The sequence below is a fragment of the Mytilus trossulus genome, chromosome 14, assembly GCF_036588685.1.
Source record: "Mytilus trossulus isolate FHL-02 chromosome 14, PNRI_Mtr1.1.1.hap1, whole genome shotgun sequence".
Classification (NCBI taxonomy): domain Eukaryota; kingdom Metazoa; phylum Mollusca; class Bivalvia; order Mytilida; family Mytilidae; genus Mytilus; species Mytilus trossulus.
Window position 1 is genome coordinate 26,529,856 of NC_086386.1, and position 25,346 is coordinate 26,555,201.

Here is a 25,346-nt window from a genome sequence, read left to right on the forward strand (position 1 = left end):
AGACTTCCGGTATTCGATTCCAGATTTACAAGACTTAACCGAATCTTTTTCTGACAGAAAACCAGTTTTTCTTACATCAATAGATTTGAGCTCTGGATTTTTCCAATTACCTATTTCAATGGCAAGTCAACGATATACTGCGTTTAACACTTGTTTTGGATCGTATAAATTTCTCCGTTTAACAATGGGTTTAAGTTCCGCTCCAACGTCCATGCAGCTATTAATGGACAAAGTTTTGAGGGCTTGACATTTCGATCTTGTTTATGTTACTTGGACGATACACTGATAGTTTCTGAAATATTTGAGGATCATGTTGGTGATTTAAATGAAGTTTTCAATCGTCTTGCCACTGCCGGATTAAGGCTCGGACCGAAGAAATGTTAATTCGCACAAAGTTCTTGCGTTTTTCTTGGCCATCTGATATCAAAAGATGGAATTCAACCTCCCGCCGATCGTGTTAATGCAGTTCTAGATATGCTAACAAAGTGATTAAGTCTTCAATACTTCGTTCCAACATGTTTAAGAACCTACTACCATTTGTCTTCACCAAAATCAAATGCTAACAATGACAATGTGAATATTATCTCTAAATTTGTTTTGTAAATGTATTTCAATCGTTCATTATCAGTTTCTTCGTCTGTTTAAACCTTTCAGAATTCTTGCTTGTTTTGAAAGGGAAGAAAATCCTTACTAATCCAATATGGTGTTCTAAATTGACTCAATATGTCAAAATTAAAAAAAAACGCAAAAAAAACCTAATATGTTAACTAACAATTGTTTTTAGGGCACCCTATCCCAAATATATATAGTCACTACGTTTAGTCCAATAACCAATCATATCCCAAAAATCTATAGGGGGTAATGTGATATACCTGACTTAGGTTTGGGGGACTAACTTTACACGATGTGTCAACTGCAAGGTAAAACGGCAGGTCGTACTTCGGAAACGCAAGAACTGGTGAGTTCGCTAGTAATATTTTAACTTTCTTAAAAGCCTGCTCCTGATCGATTCCCCATTTAAATTTTACAGATTTTTTCAGTAACTTTGTCATTGGGTCAACTTCCGCACTAAAGTTTTGTATGAACTTTCGAAACCAGTTAAAAAGTCCAAAGGCTCGCCGTAAATCATTAACCGATGTTTGCGATGGCATATCTAGAACTGCACTAACACGATCGGCGGGAGGTTGAATTCCATCTTTATAATAAAAAGGGGCAACCATACTTAGTGAATACATAACTCATTATTGTTTTTGGTCAATACATTCTCCCAATATCTTACTGTTGCCTTTATCAAAGATATAAATATAGTTGAAAACTGTTACGATTTGTATAGTTATTTTGATTAAAGAAATTTGTCAAAGGTTTTTTATTGCTTTTTCCAAAGTTTTCCTGTTCCAAAGAAGAAAGAAAGAATTTTATTGATTTTTAACTATCTTTTTCATAAATTTACAAAAGCAAAAATAAACATATCCCAATATCAATTTAAAAGGTATTTTGATACATTTATATGTTTGCTTTATAGACATTTTGATCTCTATGCTTATTTAAAAAAATAAATAATAACAGGACTGCTAATTGTTGCATAAATTTACAAAATGTTTCATATTTAGATGGACACAATTAGATGACAAGGTTCAGGACTTATTATCTATTTATTCTTAAAGGGGTGTCTATTAGGATTTTATCTGAAATTAGTATTGTTGTGAGAAAATAAAAAATTATATTCATACGCAGCACAGTTAAAATTAAGAAAAATCATTATCCTTATTTTCTTGAACAAATAATATTTTGTCCCTGGTCCCTACTTGATCAAAGTTGTTGTGAAAATTATCATTTGATTCTAATTCTCTCGCTTGTATGACAGTCGCATACAATTCCTTTATATTGACAACGGTATGTGAACAAAACAAACACTAATAGGTAAAAGGGTATAAGTAGGGATACAACATTCTCTTTTGAACAAAAAGACTTGACTTCACATGTATTTCTTTCATATCTGACATTATTAAAAAGCCAATAAATAAAATTCAGTCGAACTTGATAAATTTTGTTGATTATAAAGGGAATCATTGAAGCATAACTGGAGCGGTCCCCCTTAGGAAAAGTATTGGATGATGATCGGATGTGTTTTCTGTCACGTGTTTGAGTACTTGTTTGTTGTCAAATTCATTTTCTGGCAGGTTGTGCAGAAAATAGTCTATTTGTTCAAAAGAGAATGTTTAAAGACATATAAAGGAAAGTGATGACCAATAAGTTTGTAAGCTTTAATTAGTTGGAAAAAAAGTTATAAAATATAATAAAATGTATCATTATGTACAATAAATTTGTCAAATTTGTTACTCATTCAGTCATTGTGAAGGGCATGCATATAGTCATTCGGCCAAAAATAAAGAAATTAAAATTAAGATTAAATATTGGTATAATAAAATTATGTGTACATGTGTAAATGACAGTGCTGCCTAGTGGGATGTGTATCACCAGCACAATAGTCAGAACTTCTGTGTTGGCGCCATGCTTTAGGGGCATAAAGAGTTACACTAGTCCGTCTGTCCGGAACGTCCCATAAAAACGGGTTCCGCTCTCCTAACTTAAGTTTGCCTCAACCAAATACTACAAAACTTATACACAATATATAAAAGAAGCTGGTGCATGAGTGCCAATGAGAACTCTCCACAAGAGACTAAATGACACAGAAATTAACAATTATACAATGTAGCCTAGGTCACCACACGGTCTTCAACAATGAGCAAGGTTCATACCGCAAAGTCAGCTACGAAAGGCACCGACATGACAATGTAAATTAATTCAAACGAGAAAACAAACGGTCTAATTTATGTACAAAAAAATAAACGAAAAAGAAGATAGGCACAGGCATATAAAATAAGGCGGGATTAAACATGTTAGCGGGATCCCAACCCTCCCCCGGCCGGCCCTTATGTGGCATGAGTGCCAATGAGAACTCTCCACAAAAGACCAGATGACACAAACACTAACAACTATAGGTCATAAACAGCTTTCAACAATTAGCAAAGTCAATACTGCATATAGTTAGCAATAAAAGGCACTGAAATGACATTGTAAAACAATATTCAAACAAGAAAATAAACAAACGAATTTATGTACAAAAAATGAACGAAAAACAAGTATGTAACACATAAATACGAAATTCATTGAATTACAGGCTCCTGACTTACCACAGGCACATACATACCAAATAAGGCGAGGTTGAACATGTAAGCGGGATCCCCACCTCAACACAAAATCAAATTTGAAATTTTTAAGTGTCATTTTTACCGTTCAAGAGTTATCATGTCCCTTAAAAACATACGAAGTGCTGACTCTTTCGTGTCCTTTCTCTTAAATAAGTCTGACTCAATCAAATGTTAGGAACCTTATACGCGATTCACATTACCCTATACTGTATACTCAGATCTCTCAAGTTCGATATTGGGTCCCGATGGCGTCACTGTTCATGAGTTTTAGATGTAAAAAGTTGTGGTACGAGTACCAATGATACAAATGTCAACCAGGAGCCTTGAGATAGGAAAACTGCTAAATATATTGTCCGTTCTTTAAATTTAATTTGCCTCAACCAAATTTTTTGAAACTTATTCACAATGCTTATGGTCACAAAACGGTCAAAATTACGCGAATCCTGCATCTATATGTGGAAGTTTACTCACTTTTTTCACAAGCAGGGGCATCTGTGGTTAATAGACATATTCTACATTTATTTCAGTAATCAGCTTATTTACTTCCATTGAATTCTTCTTAAAATAGACTCAACTTACACATTTTTTTTCAGGATCTCGGTGCAGTTTGGTAACAGACAGTGATATGTCAAGTTAAATGTGACCAACTTAACAAAGTGTTTCACTAGATTGAGCTCTCTGTCTAAGTGTACTTAAAAGGTTCTTAGCATTGAGTTCAGTTTATTGATATGCGTATACCTTCTGTGTGATTTTTTATGATGTAAAAGTAGACTATCCATACCTTCATGTCCATGAAATGAAATCTAAGGTAAAATGATTGAAACATTTTGCATTATCTATCACAACTGGCAGCACACGATGCTACTGAAGCAGTAAATGTTCTTACTTGATATTCACGGAAATTAAAGGATTTAGTTGCATCTGAACCAAACATTCTTAAAAGTTGAGAATGGATATGTGGAATGTGTAAAAGAGACAATAATCATGTCAAAAAAGCAGAAAACAGTCAAAGGCCACTAATGGGTCCTCATAGCTGACTATGCGGTATTGGATTTGCACATTAATCAAGGCCGTACGGTGACCTATAGTTGTTAATGTCTGTGTCATTTTGGTCTTTTGTGGATAGTTGTCTCATTGGCAATCATACCACATCTTCTTTTTAATATCTTTAACAAAGCGAGAAAATCCCTCGCCCAGAGGCGGGCTTCAGATGGCCCTTGACAAAATGTGTACCAGTAAAAACTCCAAATCATAAAATGAACTTACAATTAAAAACATACAAGACTTGACAAAAAACAGAGACTCCTGACTTGACGTCAAGGTAATCATACCAAGAGACACATCCAATATGCAAAGGTCAAGAGTCAAAAAGTCATAGTCTGGTCAAAAGATCCGTGTCAAAAAAACACAAAGCGGATTTTGAGAAAAGGGTCATCGTGGTACTCATCATCTTATGACAATACATCTACATGCCACATATTCAGAAGCAATGACAATTGAAGATTATATTTTGAAGTCAAGGTAATATACCGAGGAACTCACTGCAACATGATGACACACCCAACGTGCATACATGTAGGTCAGGATTCAAAAAGTCAAAGTCTATTCAAATGTTCCATGTAAAAAATACACACACCAGTCTTGCACGAAAGCTCATCATGGTACACGTTACAATGTCTTATGTCATGATGCACTACACATGCAAAATATAGAAAACCTAGGCCAGAGACAGAAACACAAGACATATAACTAAACTCAATTGAATGGTACTTGTATTGCAGGTCACTACAATTGCCTTCAACAAAAAATAAAAACTCTCGCAACAATGCAAAGTTAACCCCGTCTTTCACTAAAGTTTGAGCACGATTCTTTGCAACGATTATCTTACCACATATAACTGAGAATCGAGTCGTGCAGTTATGTCAATAAATTAAAACGGTAAGATTAGACATTAAAACACTGAAAACTAGGGTTTACCATTAATTTTTAACCCAACCATATGATAGTACTAAGGTAAACTTATTGAAAAACATGATACAGTCATGAAATTGAATATTTGAAATAGTACGACCAGAACAATACAAGACAGAGTTGTAAACAAAAATAAGTAACGATGCATATCGAATTTTTAATCCCAATGCACAAATTAGGAACCGTAGTTTTCATTCAATTTATTTATCTGAAATGCACGCTTGGGTTAAAGAATGGAAATTAACACTGTTTATTTATATAAACGATCAATCTTGTAAATAAATAAATAAATAGTATTGTTATGTTTGAATGAAAATCTATTTTGTTCAGATCATCAATTCTTAACATACAGACAAACTGTATAAACTAGTGAAGATATAGGAAAATACTATCTTGGGATAAAAGCAAGATTTGTCAGACATGAACATATACTAATTGAATGCAGACAACTAATTACGATTTAACTGGGCATCTGAATTCTCTTATACATTAAGGCATTTGTTACATCAACTGTTAAATAAGGCACATTTACTTTTTAAGCATTTTTGCATCCGACAGATTTCGATTTTATTGCATTTCATGAAATTTAGGTCGATTAATAAATTCTTTGCTGTACACTACTAAGCTATAATTTCACAGCTCAGTGATCAAGTGGTAGCGTGCTCATATCGACTGCAGGAAGTTATGGGTTCAACATCCTAAAAAGTGAAACTTACTTGTTATCTTCAGATTGGCATTTGCTGTTTATTCACCAAGCATGCAACATTAAGGAGTAGGAGCTGATTAATTAGAGTCAGAATAATGTGTCCATTCATTTTTGCTAATGTGCTTTGTCTAAATGCCCTTTTATGTTTCTTTGTTACATATTTCTTTGTTTTTATGGTTATTAAGATTATAACACAATTTTTACTGTTGTATCCCTACTTATACCCTTTTACCTATTAGTGTTTGTTTTGTTCACGTACCGTTGTCAATATAAAGGAATTGTATGCGACTGTCATACAAGCGAGAGAATTAGCTAGCTATAAAATCGGGTTTATTCCACCATTTTCTACGTAAGAAAATGTAAGGCAGGAATATGAAAGTTGTTATCCATTCGCTTGATGTGTTTGAGCTTTTCATTTGCCTTTTGATAAGGGACTTTTCGTTTTGAATTTTCCTAGCAGTTCAGTAATTTTGTGATTTTTTTCTTTTTCTGGTAAGAGGACAGATTTAATGACAGATTCTAATAAAACATCACTACTTTTTGAACTTTAATCACCTTACATATTTAGCTCAGCAAACCGGTCTAGTGGAAACGACATGGTTTGTGTCTTTATCAAAACCAAAATATGCACTTAATTTGCCACTGGACGTTAAAAGCAATCAGTTATTATTATATACGGCGATGTTCGGTCATGGTGGCCTTGTTGGCAGGCAAATTGAAAGATAATTCACAAACCTAACTTTCAAACATTTTATCATTTGATGTCAATTCTTTCTGTATTAGTGAATCAGAAAATTGTAATATGAATGTTAAAAAAACACGTTTCAATACAACAGGTGAAAATATAGGCAAAATATAGGACTTTCAAACTCTTAAGTCGAAAATAAACTGGCAACGAATAGTATACAAATTACAAAACAGAAAACTGACACAAACCTCATGAAAACCAGAGATGGTCTCAAGTTCCCCCGAGATCGTACTAAGGAGATTATGTTTTTGTGTATACTAGGTTAGTAAAGTCCATAATTCATAATGTACAGACTCTACAAACAAACATAGTTTCGTACCCTTGTCAATTCAAACATATACAGTATGTTTTGGTCAATCAAATGATAATTTACACAGCAACTATGATCCATTAGTGACCAGGGACAAAATATTATTTGTTCAAGAAAATAAGGATAATGATTTTTTTTAAATTTTAATTGTGCTGCGTATGGATATATCTTCCATTTTTCTCACAATGATACTAATTTAAGATACCATCTTAATAGACACCCCTTTAAGAATAAATAGATAATAAGTCCTGAACCTTGTCATCTAATTGTGTACATCTAACTATGAAACATGCTGTAAATTCATGCAACAATTACTAATTTAAGTATTTTCAAAAGAATAAGCATAGAGATCCAAATTTCAATACAACAAACATATAAATGTATCAAAATACCTTTTAAAATTATATTGTGTTATGCTTTTTTTTGCTTTTGTAAACTTGTGAGGAAGACAGTTGAAAATCAATAAAATTCTTCCTTTCTTCTATGGAACAGGAAAAATTGATGTAAGATATATCAAAAACATAGATAGCAGTTAGATCCAGCGTTCAAAATGTTTCATACTTCATTTTATTTTTTACTTTATCATTGTAGTATTTTTATGTTTAATTCCAAAACTGTATGGTAACAATTAACAGAAATTAAACCATTATCTAAAATGTTTAGATAACTGTTCATACAATACATTTTTGCTTCAATTGTTAAATATTTCACTACCTCTTTGTAAAATTACAATGACCACAAATATGGCAGTTTAAGAATAGCAATTCCCTTGAAAAAACAATGATAGAACTCAGGTGAAACAGAAGACTCATTTTTTTATGCTTCATAAAGTGACATCCATCTTTTTTAAAACCCTTGTTTTTAGCAATTGATGAGTTATTATCAGTGATAAGGTAGTAAAAATAAAATCACAAAAATACTGAACTCAGAGGAAAATCCAATTGGAAAGTAGATTGATGAATATATCTTGTCTACACTTAAAACATTACCAATATATACCATAAGTAAATGTTATTTTTTTTAATCCTAACAGTTCTTGGTGGGAAAAAAGCAATAAACAAACATTTGACAATTTTTTTTTAATCAAAATAACTAAACAAATCATAACAGTTTTCAAACTATATAAATTTTCTAAGACATTGTGAGAATGTATTGACCAAAAACAATAATGAAGAACATGTACTTCCAATAAAGTAATTCCTGTACATGATAAATGTATTCTCTGAGCATGGTTGTTCCTTTATATGAACTCTATCAAACACTCTCTTGTTCTTTCTATTATATTAATTGAACGAATATTGATTATTTGAACTAAAAACATTAAATATATCACTCAGCAGTAGTTTTTTCTCCACAATAATACATACTATGAAGTGAGCATTATTTTTTACAAGAAAATTTAATGAAAAAGATGAATCTTTGAAGGAACATGAAACCTTTTTTAGGAAAATAAATGGTCTTATGACAAAAGGTGTTGTCAAGACGTCAATAACATCTGATCAAAACAAATTGTAAATTTTAGAAAAAGATATAGTTCCTTACATTTTCTACTTAAATTTCATAAAAAAAAAGCCATTTGTCAATGTAATTAAAAGAATTACACATAAAAAAAATCAAATATAAAAAAATATTCAACTCATGACCAAACAACACTGATAATTAACTCATGCACTACAGGCATTAGTGAATTAATGTGTTTTTCCGTCACTCGTTGAATATTTTTCTCTATTTGAATTCTTTGTTTAGTTATTCTATAAGTAATGAGAAAGGAATGTGTTATTTCAGCAATACTTGCCATACATAAATATTATTCAATGGTAATAACAAGTTAAAGCCTAACAAGGGGATCCTAATTCCTTAGCACATTAAAACATTATTATATCAACTGATGAATAAGGCACTTTATACAACATGCATGTAAACAATATTGTTCTAGCCAATGTAACTATACATTGTATACTTATCATTCTAGTATGTTAGTGGAACATTGGTAGGGATGACACACAAGGTCTGCATAATAGTAAGACATTCTCAATGATCATGCAATAATATGAAAGTAACAGTGATTTTCTATTTATCCAACCAAATCACAAACAAAAATCTACACATCAGGGAAAGCTAAATAGTTTTAATACATCCAAACTGCCTTAAATTTTTCTCATTTACATAGACATTAATAACTTGACCAAAACTTACGATTTAAAAAAAGGTTTTCATAATCATTAACAAGAATATACATAATACATTTACCCAGTAAAATCAAATGAGAAGAATTTACATACAAAACACTTGGTGAAATAAAAAGAATGTAAATCTTTATTTACATTTATGTCTTTCTTAAAGTTGAGGTACTACAAAACAAATAACAGGTAGTTTACAATAATTTAACAATAAATCTAGCTGTCACATCAATTTGGTTGATTTTCAAACATCTTTGTTTTAGTCCTGCTTATATGGATCACAAGAAAGTATCAATTTAAAAATTGACCATTAATAATGTTAGTCTGTATGAACAATAACTCTCATGTACTTGTTATTTAGTACTTGCATGCACTAAATATTTCCCACTCACAAATATGTGTTTAATTGCGCATATTAAATTATTGTTGAAGTCTTTTATCAGTGATCAGATTGTTAATACTAACAATACAGCGTTACACAAACACCTTTCTATCACATATATTTGAAATATCTTTAGGAATAAATAAGCTGATTTTGTAATATTTAATTTGTTAGCTATAGGGCAAATATGGCACTTAGTACACCTCAATTGAAAAAAAAGTGAAATTAAAATGTTAAATTCTTAGTGAGACTGCCTTCATCTTTTTTTTCTTTGAGTTATCTCATATTATCTTTTTTTATAATCTGACATCTACTGAAAAAACTGTAAGGTTTATGACTTTTTGTTAAAAACATAAGTATCTTTTCAAAAATATAATACTACAATAAAAAAAAATACAATAGGTGATTTCTAAGTTTTATATTTACAACATGTCTTTATAATTCAAAAGTGTGATGGCTATTTAATCAATGTATACATTTTTTTTATTAATAGTAAATATATCAGCACTTCTAAGTAAACAATGCAATCTTGCTAAAATGTCAAATCATTACATTAGTGCCTAATACTCATAACTTTAGAAGGACAGATAAACAATTTCAATTATATATACAAAATCATATCCATGAAATAACTCACTATGAACATTTTTTTTACTTTTTATTGAAAATCAATAGAAAACGCAATTTTATTGGAAGAAGAAAAATTAAAAAAAAAAAAAAAAAAAAAAAAAAGATAGAGCACTGAAAAATTCCTAATTTTTGTGATGCTGTGGATTCATTTATTTTTTGTGGATTCCTATTTTCAGGCATATAGGACAAATTGTATTTATGTGGGACATATGATTTTTGGGTTTTGCCAAAGCCTTCATAAAAGGCTATGTACAATTTTGGAAACATTTAAATCATGTAGACTATTTTTTTTTATCATTCCTTTTTTATCAAGCAGCTCTGAAAAAATGTAATACTGTAATGTAGTGTGGTTTGTCTGCAATACAGATTAGGGAATACATGAGCAAATTCAGAGTTGGAGTTAATCCTTGATTCATACCATCCATTGTTTTGTATCACAAAATAGTTAATTGTTGAATTGAAGTAAAAGTATTGGTACAGTATAATCAAAAGTTATCCTGAAAAAAAATGGTCAGATTCAAAAATTGAAATTGGTCAGATTCAAAAATGGAAATTGGTCAGGTTGCAATATTTGCGACTTATTAATGTTAACTGTTCACAATGATGATTTAATTACATGCATGGAGGTTGTAAATTTTGCTGGAAAAAAATAAGTTCAAAATGTCTTTAAATAATTTCATTAAAAAACAGCAAGTGAATAATTTCAACATGTGTACAATCTTTCTAAAAAGTCTTATGGATATGGGTTGATAACTGGGGGTTCCTTCTTTCGTAATTTTAAATTTTTTTCCAAAGTCTGATATTAAAGCATCATCAACGTGGGGGTTCCTTCTTTCGTAATTTTTTTAATCCAAAGTCTGATATTAAAGCATCATCCACAAACCCCCCAATTTTATAGTCAGACATTTTTCTTAAATTATATCTTATATTTCATTTCAGTTATTCTCATTTCCATAATCTTACTATAAAATTCATATTCTGCTGTCCAGAGATGGGAGAATTTTTCAATAATGGTGTCAATTCTTCTGATATTTCAGTTGCAGAAGTACATTTGATTTTTCACATCTTCACATGTGAAAATGCGGTCAAGTTCAAATAAAACCTGCGCGACTAATATATAGATCATAAAATATTTCCATACACTTAATCTAGTTGACCTATGGCAAATAGTATTTGATAAAAACACCAAAACTGAAAAAAATTAACTTTGACCACTGAACCACGAAAATGAGGTCAAGGTCAGATGAAATATGTCTGCTAGACATGCTCACCTTACAGTCATTCCATACAACAAATATAGAAGACCTATTGCTTAAAGTATGAGAAAAACAGACCAAAACACAAAAACTTAACTTTAACCACTGAACCATGACCATGAGGTCAAGGTTAGATGACACCTACCAGTTGGACATGTACACCTTCCAGTCCTTCCATACACAGAATATACTAGCCCTATTGCTTATAGTATCTGAGATATGGACTTGACCACCAAAACTTAACCTTGTTCACTGATCCATGAAACGAGGTCAAGGTCAAGTGAAAACTGTCTGACGGGCATGAGAACCTTGTAAGGTACGCACATACCAAATATATTTATCCTATTACTTATAATAAGAGAGAATTCAACATTACAAAAAATCTGAACTTTTTTTTCAAGTGGTCACTGAACCATGAAAATGAGGTCAAGGACATTTGACATGTGACTGACGGAAACTTCGTAACATGAGGCATCTATATACAAAGTATGAAGCATCCAGGTCTTCCACCTTCTATAAAATAATGCTTTTAAGAAGTGAGCTAACACCGCCACCGTAGCCGCTTCCGCCGCCGGATCACTATCCCTATGTCGAGCTTTCTGCAACAAAAGTTGCAGGCTCGACAAAAACATGGAAAAAGGAAAGACATATATTCAAAATTTTAATCTGGATATTGTGTTTTTGTCCTAAAAATGTGTTTGTCAAAATTTCATAGAATTCCTTGAAAGTTAGAAAAAAGTTTTTGATGTCTAAAGAAACCTGACTGAACCATGAGTTAAATTGCTCTCCTGATGAAGATGACAATCGAATGAAGAATACTGTTTTGACAAAAGGGTTTCCAATTGATCCATGTATAAATGTTGTAGCTATAAGTTTGTTTTCATAGCTGTTATCAAATATTTTTTAAAATTATTTAATCAATACATCATTCCTATATAGAAGAAAACATATTTACATATGATAAGATATGATATTTTTTAGATGAGGTTAATTACAATTAAAGTCTTTTGATATCACATCAATTTCATCACAAACAAAATTCTATAAAAGGTGATTAAATTTAGGTTTTAAGCTTTAGGTCTAGTACTAAGGAATATTTTCTTGTTCAAATGTTCCTTGAAGAAATTTAATTGGTAAAACATAAAAGTTATAATAAAGTTAATTATCTAGAACATGGTCACCACTGTATAATGTAAACTGAAAATACAAATTACGTCTTAGCTTTATACATAAATAAATAGTGTACATCTTAGACCAAAATATATCATGAAAAAACAAACTTTATGATCTTATTTTTTTCTTTTGATAAATAGAAAAAGCCTCAAGTAAATTGGATTTTTTTTAAGGCAGTAATGAGAAATATTGGTTTGAGCACTAATCTTGGTCAAGAAATTGTAATTTTGCAAAAACTTCTTTTTTTGTCTTTTGAATGATGGCTTTGACTTTAAGTTCAGTTCCACCAAATATCAACTGAACTGTCACCTGCCTATCAAGTCCACCGGTTGTGTCAGGAATTTTCACCTCCATCTTACCAATATGAGTACAGCCAGAATCGGTGACATACATAGGATCATCTCTGTCAGAAATGTAAAACTGGAAAACAATTTCCTTTTGTTCCGGATCTACTGGATTGTAACTTCGGTCACTCTGTGCCTCATCTAGTTCTAAGGTTTGTCCTTTCTCCACATGAATACTAAATATGTCTTTGCATTTAACTTGATTGCCAAAGGTTTCTTTTTTGTCTTCCCTGTGTTTTCCTTTGACAAATTTTGTCAGTGTTGCTAATCCATAGGTATATTTTGCTTTACGAGAAGCAATTGTTTTTGGAAGATGACCGAATATGACAGCTCCCTTTAACACAGAAAGCCCAGCCTCTGCAGGGATCAATATATGCATATTTGGAAATTCTTCTTTTACCTTTCTCTGTATCAAAGGAGATTCTGAAAATCCCCCTACCATGATAATGTTAGTAGTTCCCACAACTTCTGGTTCTTTTAGCAATTTTTTCAAGTGCTCAATGATGTTGATTGTTGCTTTGTCAAAAAATGTGGAAAATAGGAGGGAGTTGATTCGTAGTTTATCACCAGCCCATTTCAATTTTCCTGATAATGAGGTCTGACCCAAGACCTCTTGAATTGTTTCACCGGTATCTTCTTCAAATGTTTCTTGTAAAGAAACTGGAATTTTGATTGTTATTTGTTTATTCCCTTCACCACTAAAGCCTCTCTTTTTTAGTTCGAATTCTCTAAACATGTCTACAAAATCTGCTGCATTTTTCTCACAAAAATTAAGATAAACTGGGCTGCCTACAATTTTTATAATGAGTTGCTTGAATGCTTCATCAACTTGGGTACCTCCCCAAGCACCACCACTTGCCTTGAAAAGCTCCTTTAATGTCTTGTCTTGTTGTACCTGGTGAACAGTAATATCCACAGTACCACCTACAATAAACATTTATTTAACGCATTATGTAAATATAATGGAATTTGATGAGACTGTTATGAAAGTGAGAGGGTTAGCGCTATAGAACCAGGTTTAATCCACCATTTTCTACATTTGAAAATGCCTGTACCAAGTCAGGAATATGACAGTTCTTGTCCATTCGTTTTTGATGCGTTTTGTTATTTGATTTTGCCATGTGATTATGGACTTTCCTAATTGATTTTCCTCTGAGTTTAGTATTTTTGTGATTTTACTTTTTGATACTTTAAATTTATTTACGTACAAAGAACCTAAAACCAAAAATTCAACACTAAAAGAACCTTTAGGTGAGCATACTTGCAATACCTCTTAGTTTTCCTTATCATATATAATTTTATATACTAGTTTTAACTGTCTTTTGTTGCTGTACATCATTTTTGTTTTTCATTCATTATTTGGTTCATAAATCAAGTTGTTGTTTTTCTCATTTGAATTGCTTTACATTTGTAATTTTGGGGGCTTTTATAGCGGACTATGTGGTATGGGGTTTGCTCATTGCATTGTTGAAGACATCAAGCTGACCTAAAGCTGTTTACCTCAATGTCATTTGATCTCTGGGGGAGAGATGTCTCATTGGCAATTAAACCACATATTCTTGTTTAACATGAAATAATAAATGGGGAATGTGTCCATGGGACACAGCTGATGCCAGGTATGCAAGATTACACAGGGACTTTATGCTATACATGCTATAGGGAAGATAAAATGTTGAATATTCTAGAAACATAGATTGTGTTATCAATACTTTCATCATAGAACCAATATACAGCAAAAAAAAAGATTTTTGAAGACAATATTTAACAGTCGAATAACCCCCACCAAAAATGGAGGTGAATGGTCCATTATGAAGCTAAAAATTTAAAATTAAGTTACAAATTTTCAAGGTTACAAACTTATTTTAACTACAGGCTCTAAAGAATCTTTGTCTGTGTCGCTCACCTTGGTCTATGTGAGTAAACAAAGGACGCAGATGGATTCATGACAAAATTGTGTTCGGTGATGGTGATGTATTTGTACATCTTACTTTACTAAATATTCTTGCTGCTTACAATTATCTCTATCTATAATAAACTTGGCCCAGTAGTTTCAGTGGAAAATGTTAGTAAAACTTTACAAATTTTATGAAAATTATTAAAAATTTACTTTTAATGACAAAAACTCCTTAGTGGGTCAATTGACCATGTTGGTCATGTTGACTTATGTTTAGGTTTTACTTTGCTGTACATTATTGCTGTTTATAGTTTATCTCTATTTATAATAATATTCAAGATAATAACAAAAAAGGCAAAATTTCCAGTTACCAATTCAGGGGCAGCAACCTAACAATGGATTGTCCGATCGATCCGAAAATTTCAGGGCAGATAGACCTTGACTTGATAAACAATTTAACTCACATTAGATTTGCTTTAAATGTTTTGTATTTTGAGTTATAAGCAAAAAACTGCATTTTCACTGGACACATTTTTTAGAATTAGATACCCCAAAGATGATAGTGGCCATAATTTGGATTAATTTGGCCCAGTAGTTTCAGAGGAGAAGATTTTTGTAAAAGTTAACGACAAAGGACGACGAGGCTAGACACAAGACGCAAAGTGATGAGAAAAGATCCCTTTGCCCTTTGGGCCAGGTAAACTTAAAAGGAGTAGGCTTTACAAGGGACATACTATTCAGGCCAAACATGGTACTTACCAAACTTTTACTCCTTACTTTTGTAAATAACAGTGAGCTGTAACTTTGATTTATTTACCCAACACTTAAACTTCTACCCCTTTCATATATCTTTCAATTGTTTAAAGATTCATTTGAGGCATATATATATGGGAAACTCAAATTCCCTTAAAATGTTCTTTTTGTTTACCATCTGTAGTAATCAATCAAGCAAGTAAACTCCAGTTACCATCCAGAAACTGTCTGCAGTTTTATGACACACATTCTTATGGATGGAAAGACAAACAGAAATTTTTTTCATAGGAATAATATGCCTAAATATTTAAACTAGTCATTCTAGTGTGCAGGTGTTCATGGATTAAATCAGGCTGAAACAAAAGACTTTTAAATTGGTATTTAGGTGCAAAGACAAATAGGTTTATAATTAGAAAATAATTACCGGTATTGATCGAGGCATATTTCTATTCAATATGCATTTTTTGGGGACTTTATAGATAGATATAGGAAGATGTGGTGTGAGTGCCAATTTTCCCCATGTTGTCTATTCTTTTCTGTTTTAAATGACTTTTGTAAACTGGTTAAGATGGTAAATTAAGAGATAACTGTATTGTATTTGAAGCTTTAAGGACGTCCATCGGTAGTTTTACTGTCCCAAATTTAGTTTACCTGGCGACGCGGAGCGGAGACAGGTAAACGGGTATTTGCGACAGTAAAACTACCGATGGACGTCCGCAAAGCTTCAAATACAATACAGTTATCTCTATTCTAATGCAAAACAAGTTCATTATTAAATTTCAATCATTATTTCAGTGTAAAATCTTCATTAAAGAAAATTCCGCGAAAAAATGTTATCTTCTTTGGTCCCTACACTAGGTGACGTCATAGTTATGCTTCCGGCGTCAAACATAAACACCGGGCGTTTTATGGCTTCTGTGCCGCTTCAAAATGTAATAAAATTTGATAAAAAGGAGATTTTCAGGCGCAACAAGTGAGTGTTTTTGTTTATTATTGTAGAAATAGCATGTCAATACATTCCGAAATTCAAAATGTCGGCTTCCCTAGTTACAGACAAGGAGATAGAGAATTTTACGCTTGCTGTCATCCAATCAGAACAATTGTTACAAAATAATTGCATTAGAATATATATTGGATTATCCCAGTGGTTTGCTGAAAAAAAATTGTTTTGATTACCTAAATCAAATTTGAATGGTTAAAATATCCCATCAGACATTGTTGCTTTTTTTTTATATATATAAATGTCGATCATAAAGAACATTTAGTGTTTTTGTAAAACTTGTTTAAACAAATGGCACAATATCGAAAATATACAAACACCAAACATGCCAAATACATCTATAAATATCTCTCACCTCCACAGTCTAGTACAATGTATTTATTTCCTGGTTGGAATGTTTTGAAGTCATCTGTTCCCTTCTCTATTGGCATGTATTTACAAAACAAAGAGGCAGCCTCTGGTTCTAAGGAAATAATTAGATCATCAATACCTGCCTAAAATCAATAAATAATCAATTTAATTACATGACAAAACATGCATGTAATAATGTATAGATAGGCAGTTGACATTTTGTAGCAAGAGACTCGCACTTTTGGATTCATGCCACTCATTTTTAGTTGCAGGCACACTATTTTAATACATATCTATCTATGAACTTTAAAAGACTGGGGTAGAACACTATAGGATATGATTACAAATATTTTGTACCATTGTTTATAAACTTTGCTGACATATGACTAACCAGGTTTTAGCTATTGTTGTAGTGTTTTAAAACATTTTCCCTATTAGGGAATTTAAAAAATCCAACAATATCAGGACTACATATTTTCAATAAGCGCAGTCTTTGTAATGTTTCGTGTATCTTTGTAGAAATATGCAGGACCAGATGAAATAGGTATAAATGTACTTATCTTTGCCTATTCATCTTCATATTTTATTGGCATTCCAGTTGGCCTGACAACACAGTTATTTTGAAGTGCATTTCTTTTAGACAATAAATTCAGTATAAAAAGACAGTATTTTGTTAAATGCTTATACAGCACAACCTGCCTAATCCGACACCTGAGTATTCCAACATTTTCATGATTCATATGCCTATCCTTGCAAAAAAATCTTGAGTATTTCAACGCCCTACTAAATTCTACATTTTTTCTCATCCCCCAGTGTGTCGAATAACACAGGTTACACTGTAACTAGCTATGTTTGGATAAAACCATTTAACCAGAGGTAAGATATTTATATGCTTACCTTTTCTGCTGCCTCTCGCATAAACTGCTTTGCAGGGTCATTCCAGATAGCAGGAACAGTAAGGACCCATTGGATATCATCTCGACGCACACCTGTATTTCTCTTATTTAATGTTTCCATTAGATGATCCTTTAGATATTTGATTGCAACAGAAAAGATTTTCATAGCTGGTAACTCTTTCTGGCCATCAAATGTTTTCACTTTTACATCTCTCTTTATTCCCTGTAATACAAGATACAAATAAATTGCCAATGTAATATCTTATCTATTCAAGAACAATACAGGTAATTCCAAAAAATAATGTATTTGTTGTCATTGAAGCATACCCTGCCTTGAAAATCACAGTATTTGAGAACAGAAAGTATGTTAACACATTTGCACCTTAAAACTAAATGTCACTACAAAACTATTGCCAAAATATTTTTCAGTATTGGATAAATGTGATTACAAATGGACAATTCAAAGAACATGTTTCAGCAAACATGCAACTGCAGGTGTCTTACAGATTAAACAAGAATGTGTCCATAGTACATAGCTTCCCCACTCACATTTTCATATTCTATATGTTCAGTGGACAGCAAAATTAGGGCAAATTCTTATTTGGAATTAAAATTAGACAGATCATATCATAGGGAAAATGTGTACTAAGTTTTAAAATGATTGGACTTCAACCTTCTATCAACGTCCTAAAAAAACTACCTTTTCCAAAAACTTTTTAAAATTAGGACAGACAGAGGGACAGGCAGACGGATTAACACATGGACAAACACTGCAGATTCACAGATTAAACAACATAATCCCCCTAGGTAAGGCATAACAAAGTGTTCATTTGTTACTATTTAGTAATGTCACGCTGCTGACCAAATTTGAAGACATTCTGTGAACTTGAGCATAAATGGATGACATGTATGATGGTAATATATATTGAACAAATGAACACAGATGGACAGACAAAGGATATGACTTATCCTGATTTAGAGTAATTTCTCGCAATTTAATTGGCTGATATTGTTCTAATAAATTTCAGTTCAATTTTATCATGTCATTTGGTATTATCTCCCTTATATCATTGACCTAATAATTTTCTTATTTTTTTAAGTTTCTTTATCATGTTTATAGACGTAATATTTTACATTTTTCACATTTAAGGTTAAATATCTAAATTTATATATTTGTTTGATTTTGTCCTTATAGTTGAATTTGAATACCTGTCATGACTGTATACATAATAATAATTAATATGTAATATCACAAATTCAGAAGAAATTCGTTACACAGTGTGCATTTGTCCTAATACTGAATTTATCTAATCAATAAAATTCATATCGTGTTTGGCTTCGCCTAACCGGATATGACATTCTAGATAATTCCTGTACCAAGTAATAAATCAAAAACTATGTGGTTTGAGTGCAAATTTAAGTATCTAATACAACAATATTTACCAATGATCCATGAAGCATCATCTTAAACCTTCTAAAGTAAAACCAATTTTTGTGTAGATCTTCATTGGCAAGTGCTGTGTATCTATCTTCAGCATCATAACCAAAACAATCAAACTCTTCTTGAGGGTTCAGTAATATGGATGTTGGTGTTTTTAAGGAGACCAAACCACGGGAAGCAGCAGGCCAGTTATGTGAAGATATCTTGCATGCATCTTGTTCAAAATCATGTTTAAATGAGAAGGCATAACCTGAGTAGGTAGTCCCAAAGTCTATGGCTGCTACCAGTATCTTGGCGGACTGTGACGCCATATCAATATGTAGATCAGTATTTCAACTGAATAAAAATAAAATAAAAGATAAATGATAATAACATAATTGTTGCAATTCACTGTAAACAGATAATATGATAATGCTAATTCCATAAAAAGATTCTAACATTTTACCAACTGAAAATAACACTAACTAGCATATAAGATATAATGGTTCCATTACATGCATTACAAGTATAAGTCATGTAAGTTATATTTCAATGTAAAATACAGGTAAAATATATAATTTGCATAGTTTAATAAATGAAATGGTACAAAGTATGATAACATTATTCTTAATGTTTGACTCAACAATACAAACATTTTTTAGATGGTGACGTTCCCTTGTCACCATCTTACGGTGTTTATATATCTCAACTTGTACGATTCGCTCGTGTATGTAACAATGTTTTAGATTTTAACGAGAGAAATTTATGTATTACTGAAAAATTATTACACCAGGGTTTTCGATATCACAAACTAGTCAAAACATTTACTAAATTTTATCATCGGTATAAAGACATCATTCGTAAATATAGCTCAACATGCAGACTTTTTATACGTTCAGGTATTTCACATCCAATTTTTTATGGAAATATTCTTTATAAAGCACAAAGGTGTCAGTATTCACCTCATAAACTTACAAAACCTTTGAATAGACTTATTAAGAAGGGATATAATTACGATACTGTTGTCAAGTCATTAAAGATTGCATATTTTGGCGTTAATATTGAGTCACTGATAAGGTCTTTGCGTCGGAACTAAACACATTTATTCTAAAAACAGTTGTTGGCATGACACGGGTTATGTTCTTCTCATATATGTTATGATGGTATGATACTAAACCCCTTACGGGAAGGATTGTGCCTGATGTTCATATGATGAAATCATAATCTTTCAGTCAGTTTAATTGAAGTCTGGAGCTGGCATGTCAGTTAACTGCTAGTAGTCTGTTGTTATTTATGTATTATTGTCATTTTGTTTATTTTCTTTGGTTACATCTTCTGACATCAGACTCGGACTTCTCTTGAACTGAATTTTAATGTGCGTATTGTTATGCTTTTACTTTTCTACACTGGTTAGAGGTATAGGGGGAGGGTTGAGATCTCACAAACATGTTTAACCCCGCCGCATTTTTGCGCCTGTCCCAAGTCAGGAGCCTCTGGCCTTTGTTAGTCTTGTATTATTTAAATTTTAGTTTCTTGTGTACAATTTGGAAATTAGTATGGCGTTCATTATCACTGAACTAGTATATATTTGTTTAGGGGCCAGCTGAAGGACGCCTCCGGGTGCGGGAATTTCTCGCTACATTGAAGACCTGTTGGTGACCTTCTGCTGTTGTGTTTTTTTATTTTGGTCGGGTTGTTGTCTCTTTGACACATTCCTCATTTCCATTCTCAATTTTATTATTCTTGAAAAAAATAATGAACCAAAATCATCTGAGGATGGTGGTCAATAATCATAATAATATTTACTCTCTTAAAAATAACTGCTATTTAGTTAGTCTTCTTTATCGGAAACAAGAATGTTTCTTGTATTCAGAGCACCAAGCCTTCCCTTCATTATATTATATGAAACCTTGTGGTACAAAGTGAGAGAGATCCATCCAGTTAAACATTAGATGTTGTCCCGATACTTTTGGCACCTTTTTGGCCCTTAATTCCTAGACTGTTTGCCCTATAACCCTTAAAGTAAATCCCAACCTTCTAATTAATGGTATGAACATTGTAGTACAATTTCATAGTAATTGAAATACTTATACACATCTTATTGTCCTGAAACTAGATAAATGCTTGTTTTGGGCCCCTTATTCCTAAAAATTGGTGACCATAACCCCCAAAATCAATTCCAACCTTTTTTTTGTGGTTATTAACATTGTGTTAAAATTTTATTGATTTTTATTTACTTATATACTTAAGTAAAACCATCTGTCTTTTGACGACGCTGATCACAACATGATACAAATATACGACCGACAAAATTTTTGCAGTCATATAAAAAGGGTGAAGCTTCAGCCATGGAATAACATGAACATGAATATATTGTACCATGGCTAAGCCCCCCTTCTAGTTGATTTGCATATTTAATAAGCAAAGTATGGTATAACATCAAATTGCAAAAAAAGATAATAAACCATGGTTTTTCCCTCAACCTTTAGTCAACATACTACTTTTTTCTCCATTAAACATGTTAAAACATCAAAGGAAAAAATCCAATTTATGTTACAATATAAAATATGATATAAGAAAAAGTGTTGAAACAGGAACACATTTGGGAGAAGTTTTGTTTTACATTTTTAATACATTTGGTGTTACATTTGTATTTCCTGTAAAAGTTGGGTTTCTGTGAAATATGTTTTTACTGATAATTGAAAAGATAAACCACCAACTAATTATTTCACTGTTTAAATGCAAGATATCATTTAAATAAAAATAAGGAAGGTTTTGAATTTTTTGTATCTAAAAATAATGATAATTGAAAAAAAAACAAAAAAAATTTGCAGATTAACATATTAAGCAACCTACAAAATGCAATGTAAAACCAAAAAAAATAGTAAAAATGACAGCAAGCCAAAAGTGCTCTCTTATAGAACTTGCTCCTCTGACCTCAGTTTCTGACTAGAACAATGTATAACATAAGGAAAACTATGTTACTAAATTCTTACATACATGGCACATAATTAAAAATCCAATTATAATTCAAAATTGAAACAGACCTCCCTTATTTTGATGTTCCATTATTCCGACTAAATGGATTACAGATTTAAAACTGATGCTTTACCATGTTTACACTACCTGACACTGAAATAAAACAGCTAAAGATTGATGAACTAACTTCAATGGTGAAAGGATTAATAACACACTATAAGAGTGCAACGTTACACTTTTTCTTCACAACAGCAACCAATGTATTGTCTCCATTGTGACCAGAAGGGTTTTTAATTTAAGACAGTTATGTCAACCACACAATAATTAAAGGTTTAGCGGATGACCTTCATCAGTGATTATTAAGGACTTTTCTTTCCACCAGTGAGACCATATTTTATCATATAGTGAATGACTTTTGGCAAGTTTAATATATTTATGTATTAAATTTATTTGTGAACGTTTTTGTATCAGTACAAGAAAAATAACAGGTAGGCTCGGATGCCTATCTTATATACTACAGGAATGACAGGTAACTAAAGACTGTTCAAATAATTTTGAAAAAACCTCATACATTTCCATAGATGTGTTGTATTTATTTCAAATTTAACAAGATCAACTGCATAATCCATTACAATGTATCTTCCCTTCCCTTTCCTGTCAGGTTTTGGCATCTCTAATTTGTAGATTTAATCATTTTAATCAGATTTCAATCTCCGTGTGGATTTGACATTCATCATCTATCATCGGAGAGGAAATGGTGATGCTGACTTGTATATTTTTATATTATTCATACACAATATGCCACCATGCACTGAGGCAATATACTGACATCTTCATCATGTTCATATTATATAAACAAACAACTTTTTTTTTTAAACATTTGGAGTTTGATAGTATTTGATTTTCATTTATCATTACCACAAAATCTATGTATCATGATATTATTATTTAACCAGATGCTCCGCAGGGAGCAGCTTTATTCGACCGCAGTGGAAGATCCCTGAACAGTTGGGGCAAATATGGACACAACATTCAAGCTGGATGCAGCTCTGAATTTGGATTGTGATTAAATATGTGACACAGCATTATAAGGTTTCTAACACAGAATGAATGTGGTCTAATGAACTTGAATTTTTTTTTGCTTTTGAGCTATTCACTATGTCAATTTTTTTCACCTCCCCCTTACAGTCAGGGGTACTACTTGTACAAGTGTATTTTATTTACTTGAAGAAGTAAACAAAAATATACATATATAAGTAAATAAATAATGTTTAAATAATCTCCCCTTCATTTTCTCAAAAATTTACTTGTATAAGTAAATTTTTCTTACAATCCAACAAAAATCCTCAAGTTTTGAGATGTAAAATCATGCGTTTAATGATTTTTCCCAGCTTTGCTCAAATTTTTTAATTAAAGTTCAATGTTTCATCTCATTAGTTCAACAAAGAAACTGATTGCGCAAAGATCTTAAGTATTTGCGCAAGGCATTCAAAAATTGCTCCTTGGGGGCTTGTAATAAGCAGTGTTCTGAAGATAACAGACAAATGGGATTTTCATTGTCCATGAAATTGCACTGAAATGATTAGTAAAGACATCTGCAAAGAGCAGATAATTTAAAATTCTATTAGAGCAAAGAAATCCAAAGATTTCAATAAAAGAAGATAGGATGACTTTTTTACTTCTACAAGTAAAAAAATCTGAATGTCTAAGGGACATAACTCAGCCAATATTTTTTTTTACCTATACAAGTAAATTAAATTCACTTGTATAAGTATCATACAAATTTACTTATATGTGTATATCTATTTTAACTTCTTCAAGTAAATAAAATACACTTGTACAAGTAGTACCCCTGACTGCCTTACCCATATTCCAAAAATTATCTCAATTCAAATTTCTAATGGAGTTTGCAACAATAACTACCCGGTACTCATTTAAATACATCATAAAAATATTAAATATAAAATGTCATACAGTCATGGTTTAAATTAATATCAATTAATAGTAACTTCTAAAAAATATTAATTACAGCTAATCATCTCAAGGCAATAATCATTTTTTAAGACATAATTTTCAAGCAGTGTAGGGGAGGTTATTTAGTTTTCAATTTAGATTTGTTTATATACTTGTTGAACACTTTTATGTATAACTTTAGTGCTCCTAATGTATAACTTTTATTGATTAAATAATGTGTGTAAATGTAAAGTAAAAGGATGTGTGATAGTGGCTTTGTATGTTCTAGTGCTCTTTAATATACCGTAAGGTTACAACTTAGTTTGATATATTTGGTATATATGATTGTGATAGTGAATAACAAGTGATCAATGTTCAGCAGTCTGACTGTGTTTTTGGTATTTGTTTTACTAAAAGTAATTCAATTTAGTGGTTTCAAATGTTTGTTTAGGCTTGTAACGTAATTACTTACAGATACTAACTTAGTTTTCATACCTTGAAGTCACAATATCTTGTAGTCCTGAAATTTACAGGAACTTATAACCTAGTAGCAGCTAAATATTGGCAAAATTGTAGACTGACTTCAACATATTCAATTAAATACACACAACACAATAATGTAATAAAAAATAAATCAGGGCAAACACACCTTGGGCGAACAGGTATCAGGGCGAACGGTCTCAGGGCAAAAGGGAACTAAGGCTAACAGTAATAAGGGCGAACAGAAATCAGGGCGGACGCTGGAAGTTGTATGCTATGGTGTTTTAATATTAAAAAGGAAAGTACAGTGTCAGTGTACCTTGCAAAATACACTTTACATTAATTCTTTTGAAAAAATAGCATTTAATCTATAAAATTGTTCAAATTCTAATTTTAAAGTTTACAGTTTTACTTTTTTATTTCCAACATACGATCATAATAATTAATCATATTATGTTGACCTTCCTTGATCAGAAACGATCGTCAGCTACCAAGAAGAATAATAATAAACATGAACTTTCAACCCTTAAATATTGGGTTAAAAGCTGCAATATAACGTTTTGAAAAGTGATTGTGTTTACACTAAACTTACAACCTATTTTTTAATATCTTTTTTGCTTATAATGCATCATGCATGTTGACTAGTAACTTCATCAACTTTCGTTTTGTTGCGATTTTTGTAACAGTAAAACCAAGAACGGGTAGACT

The 25,346-nt window shown here is 31.6% G+C and overlaps 1 protein-coding gene across 1 annotated transcript; it reads right to left on the minus strand.

The window, feature by feature from the left end:
• Positions 1-10,214: 10,214 nt before the first annotated feature.
• Positions 10,215-25,294, minus strand: LOC134695793 (heat shock 70 kDa protein 12B-like). The gene is made up of 5 exons (XM_063557202.1): positions 25,231-25,294; positions 19,250-19,583; positions 17,808-18,029; positions 16,915-17,053; positions 10,215-13,836 (listed from the first exon to the last, which is right to left on the minus strand). The coding sequence occupies exons 2-5, from the start codon at positions 19,556-19,558 to the stop codon at positions 12,770-12,772; spliced, it is 1,737 nt and encodes a 578-aa protein (XP_063413272.1). The 5' UTR covers positions 19,559-19,583; positions 25,231-25,294; the 3' UTR covers positions 10,215-12,769.
• Between the last annotated feature and the right edge of the window lie 52 nt (positions 25,295-25,346).

What these genes read in the sequence shown, in the direction of transcription:
- LOC134695793 (XM_063557202.1), bottom strand. Translation starts at nt 19,558, where the DNA reads ATGGCGTCACAGTCCGCCAAGATACTGGTAGCAGCCATAGACTTTGGG. An exon ending in TGATGCTTCATGGATCATTG is followed by an intron (nt 18,030 to 19,249) that starts GTAAATATTGTT and finishes CTTGTATTACAG; the next exon opens with GGAATAAAGAGAGATGTAAA. An exon ending in TGCGAGAGGCAGCAGAAAAG is followed by an intron (nt 17,054 to 17,807) that starts GTAAGCATATAA and finishes TATTGATTTTAG; the next exon opens with GCAGGTATTGATGATCTAAT.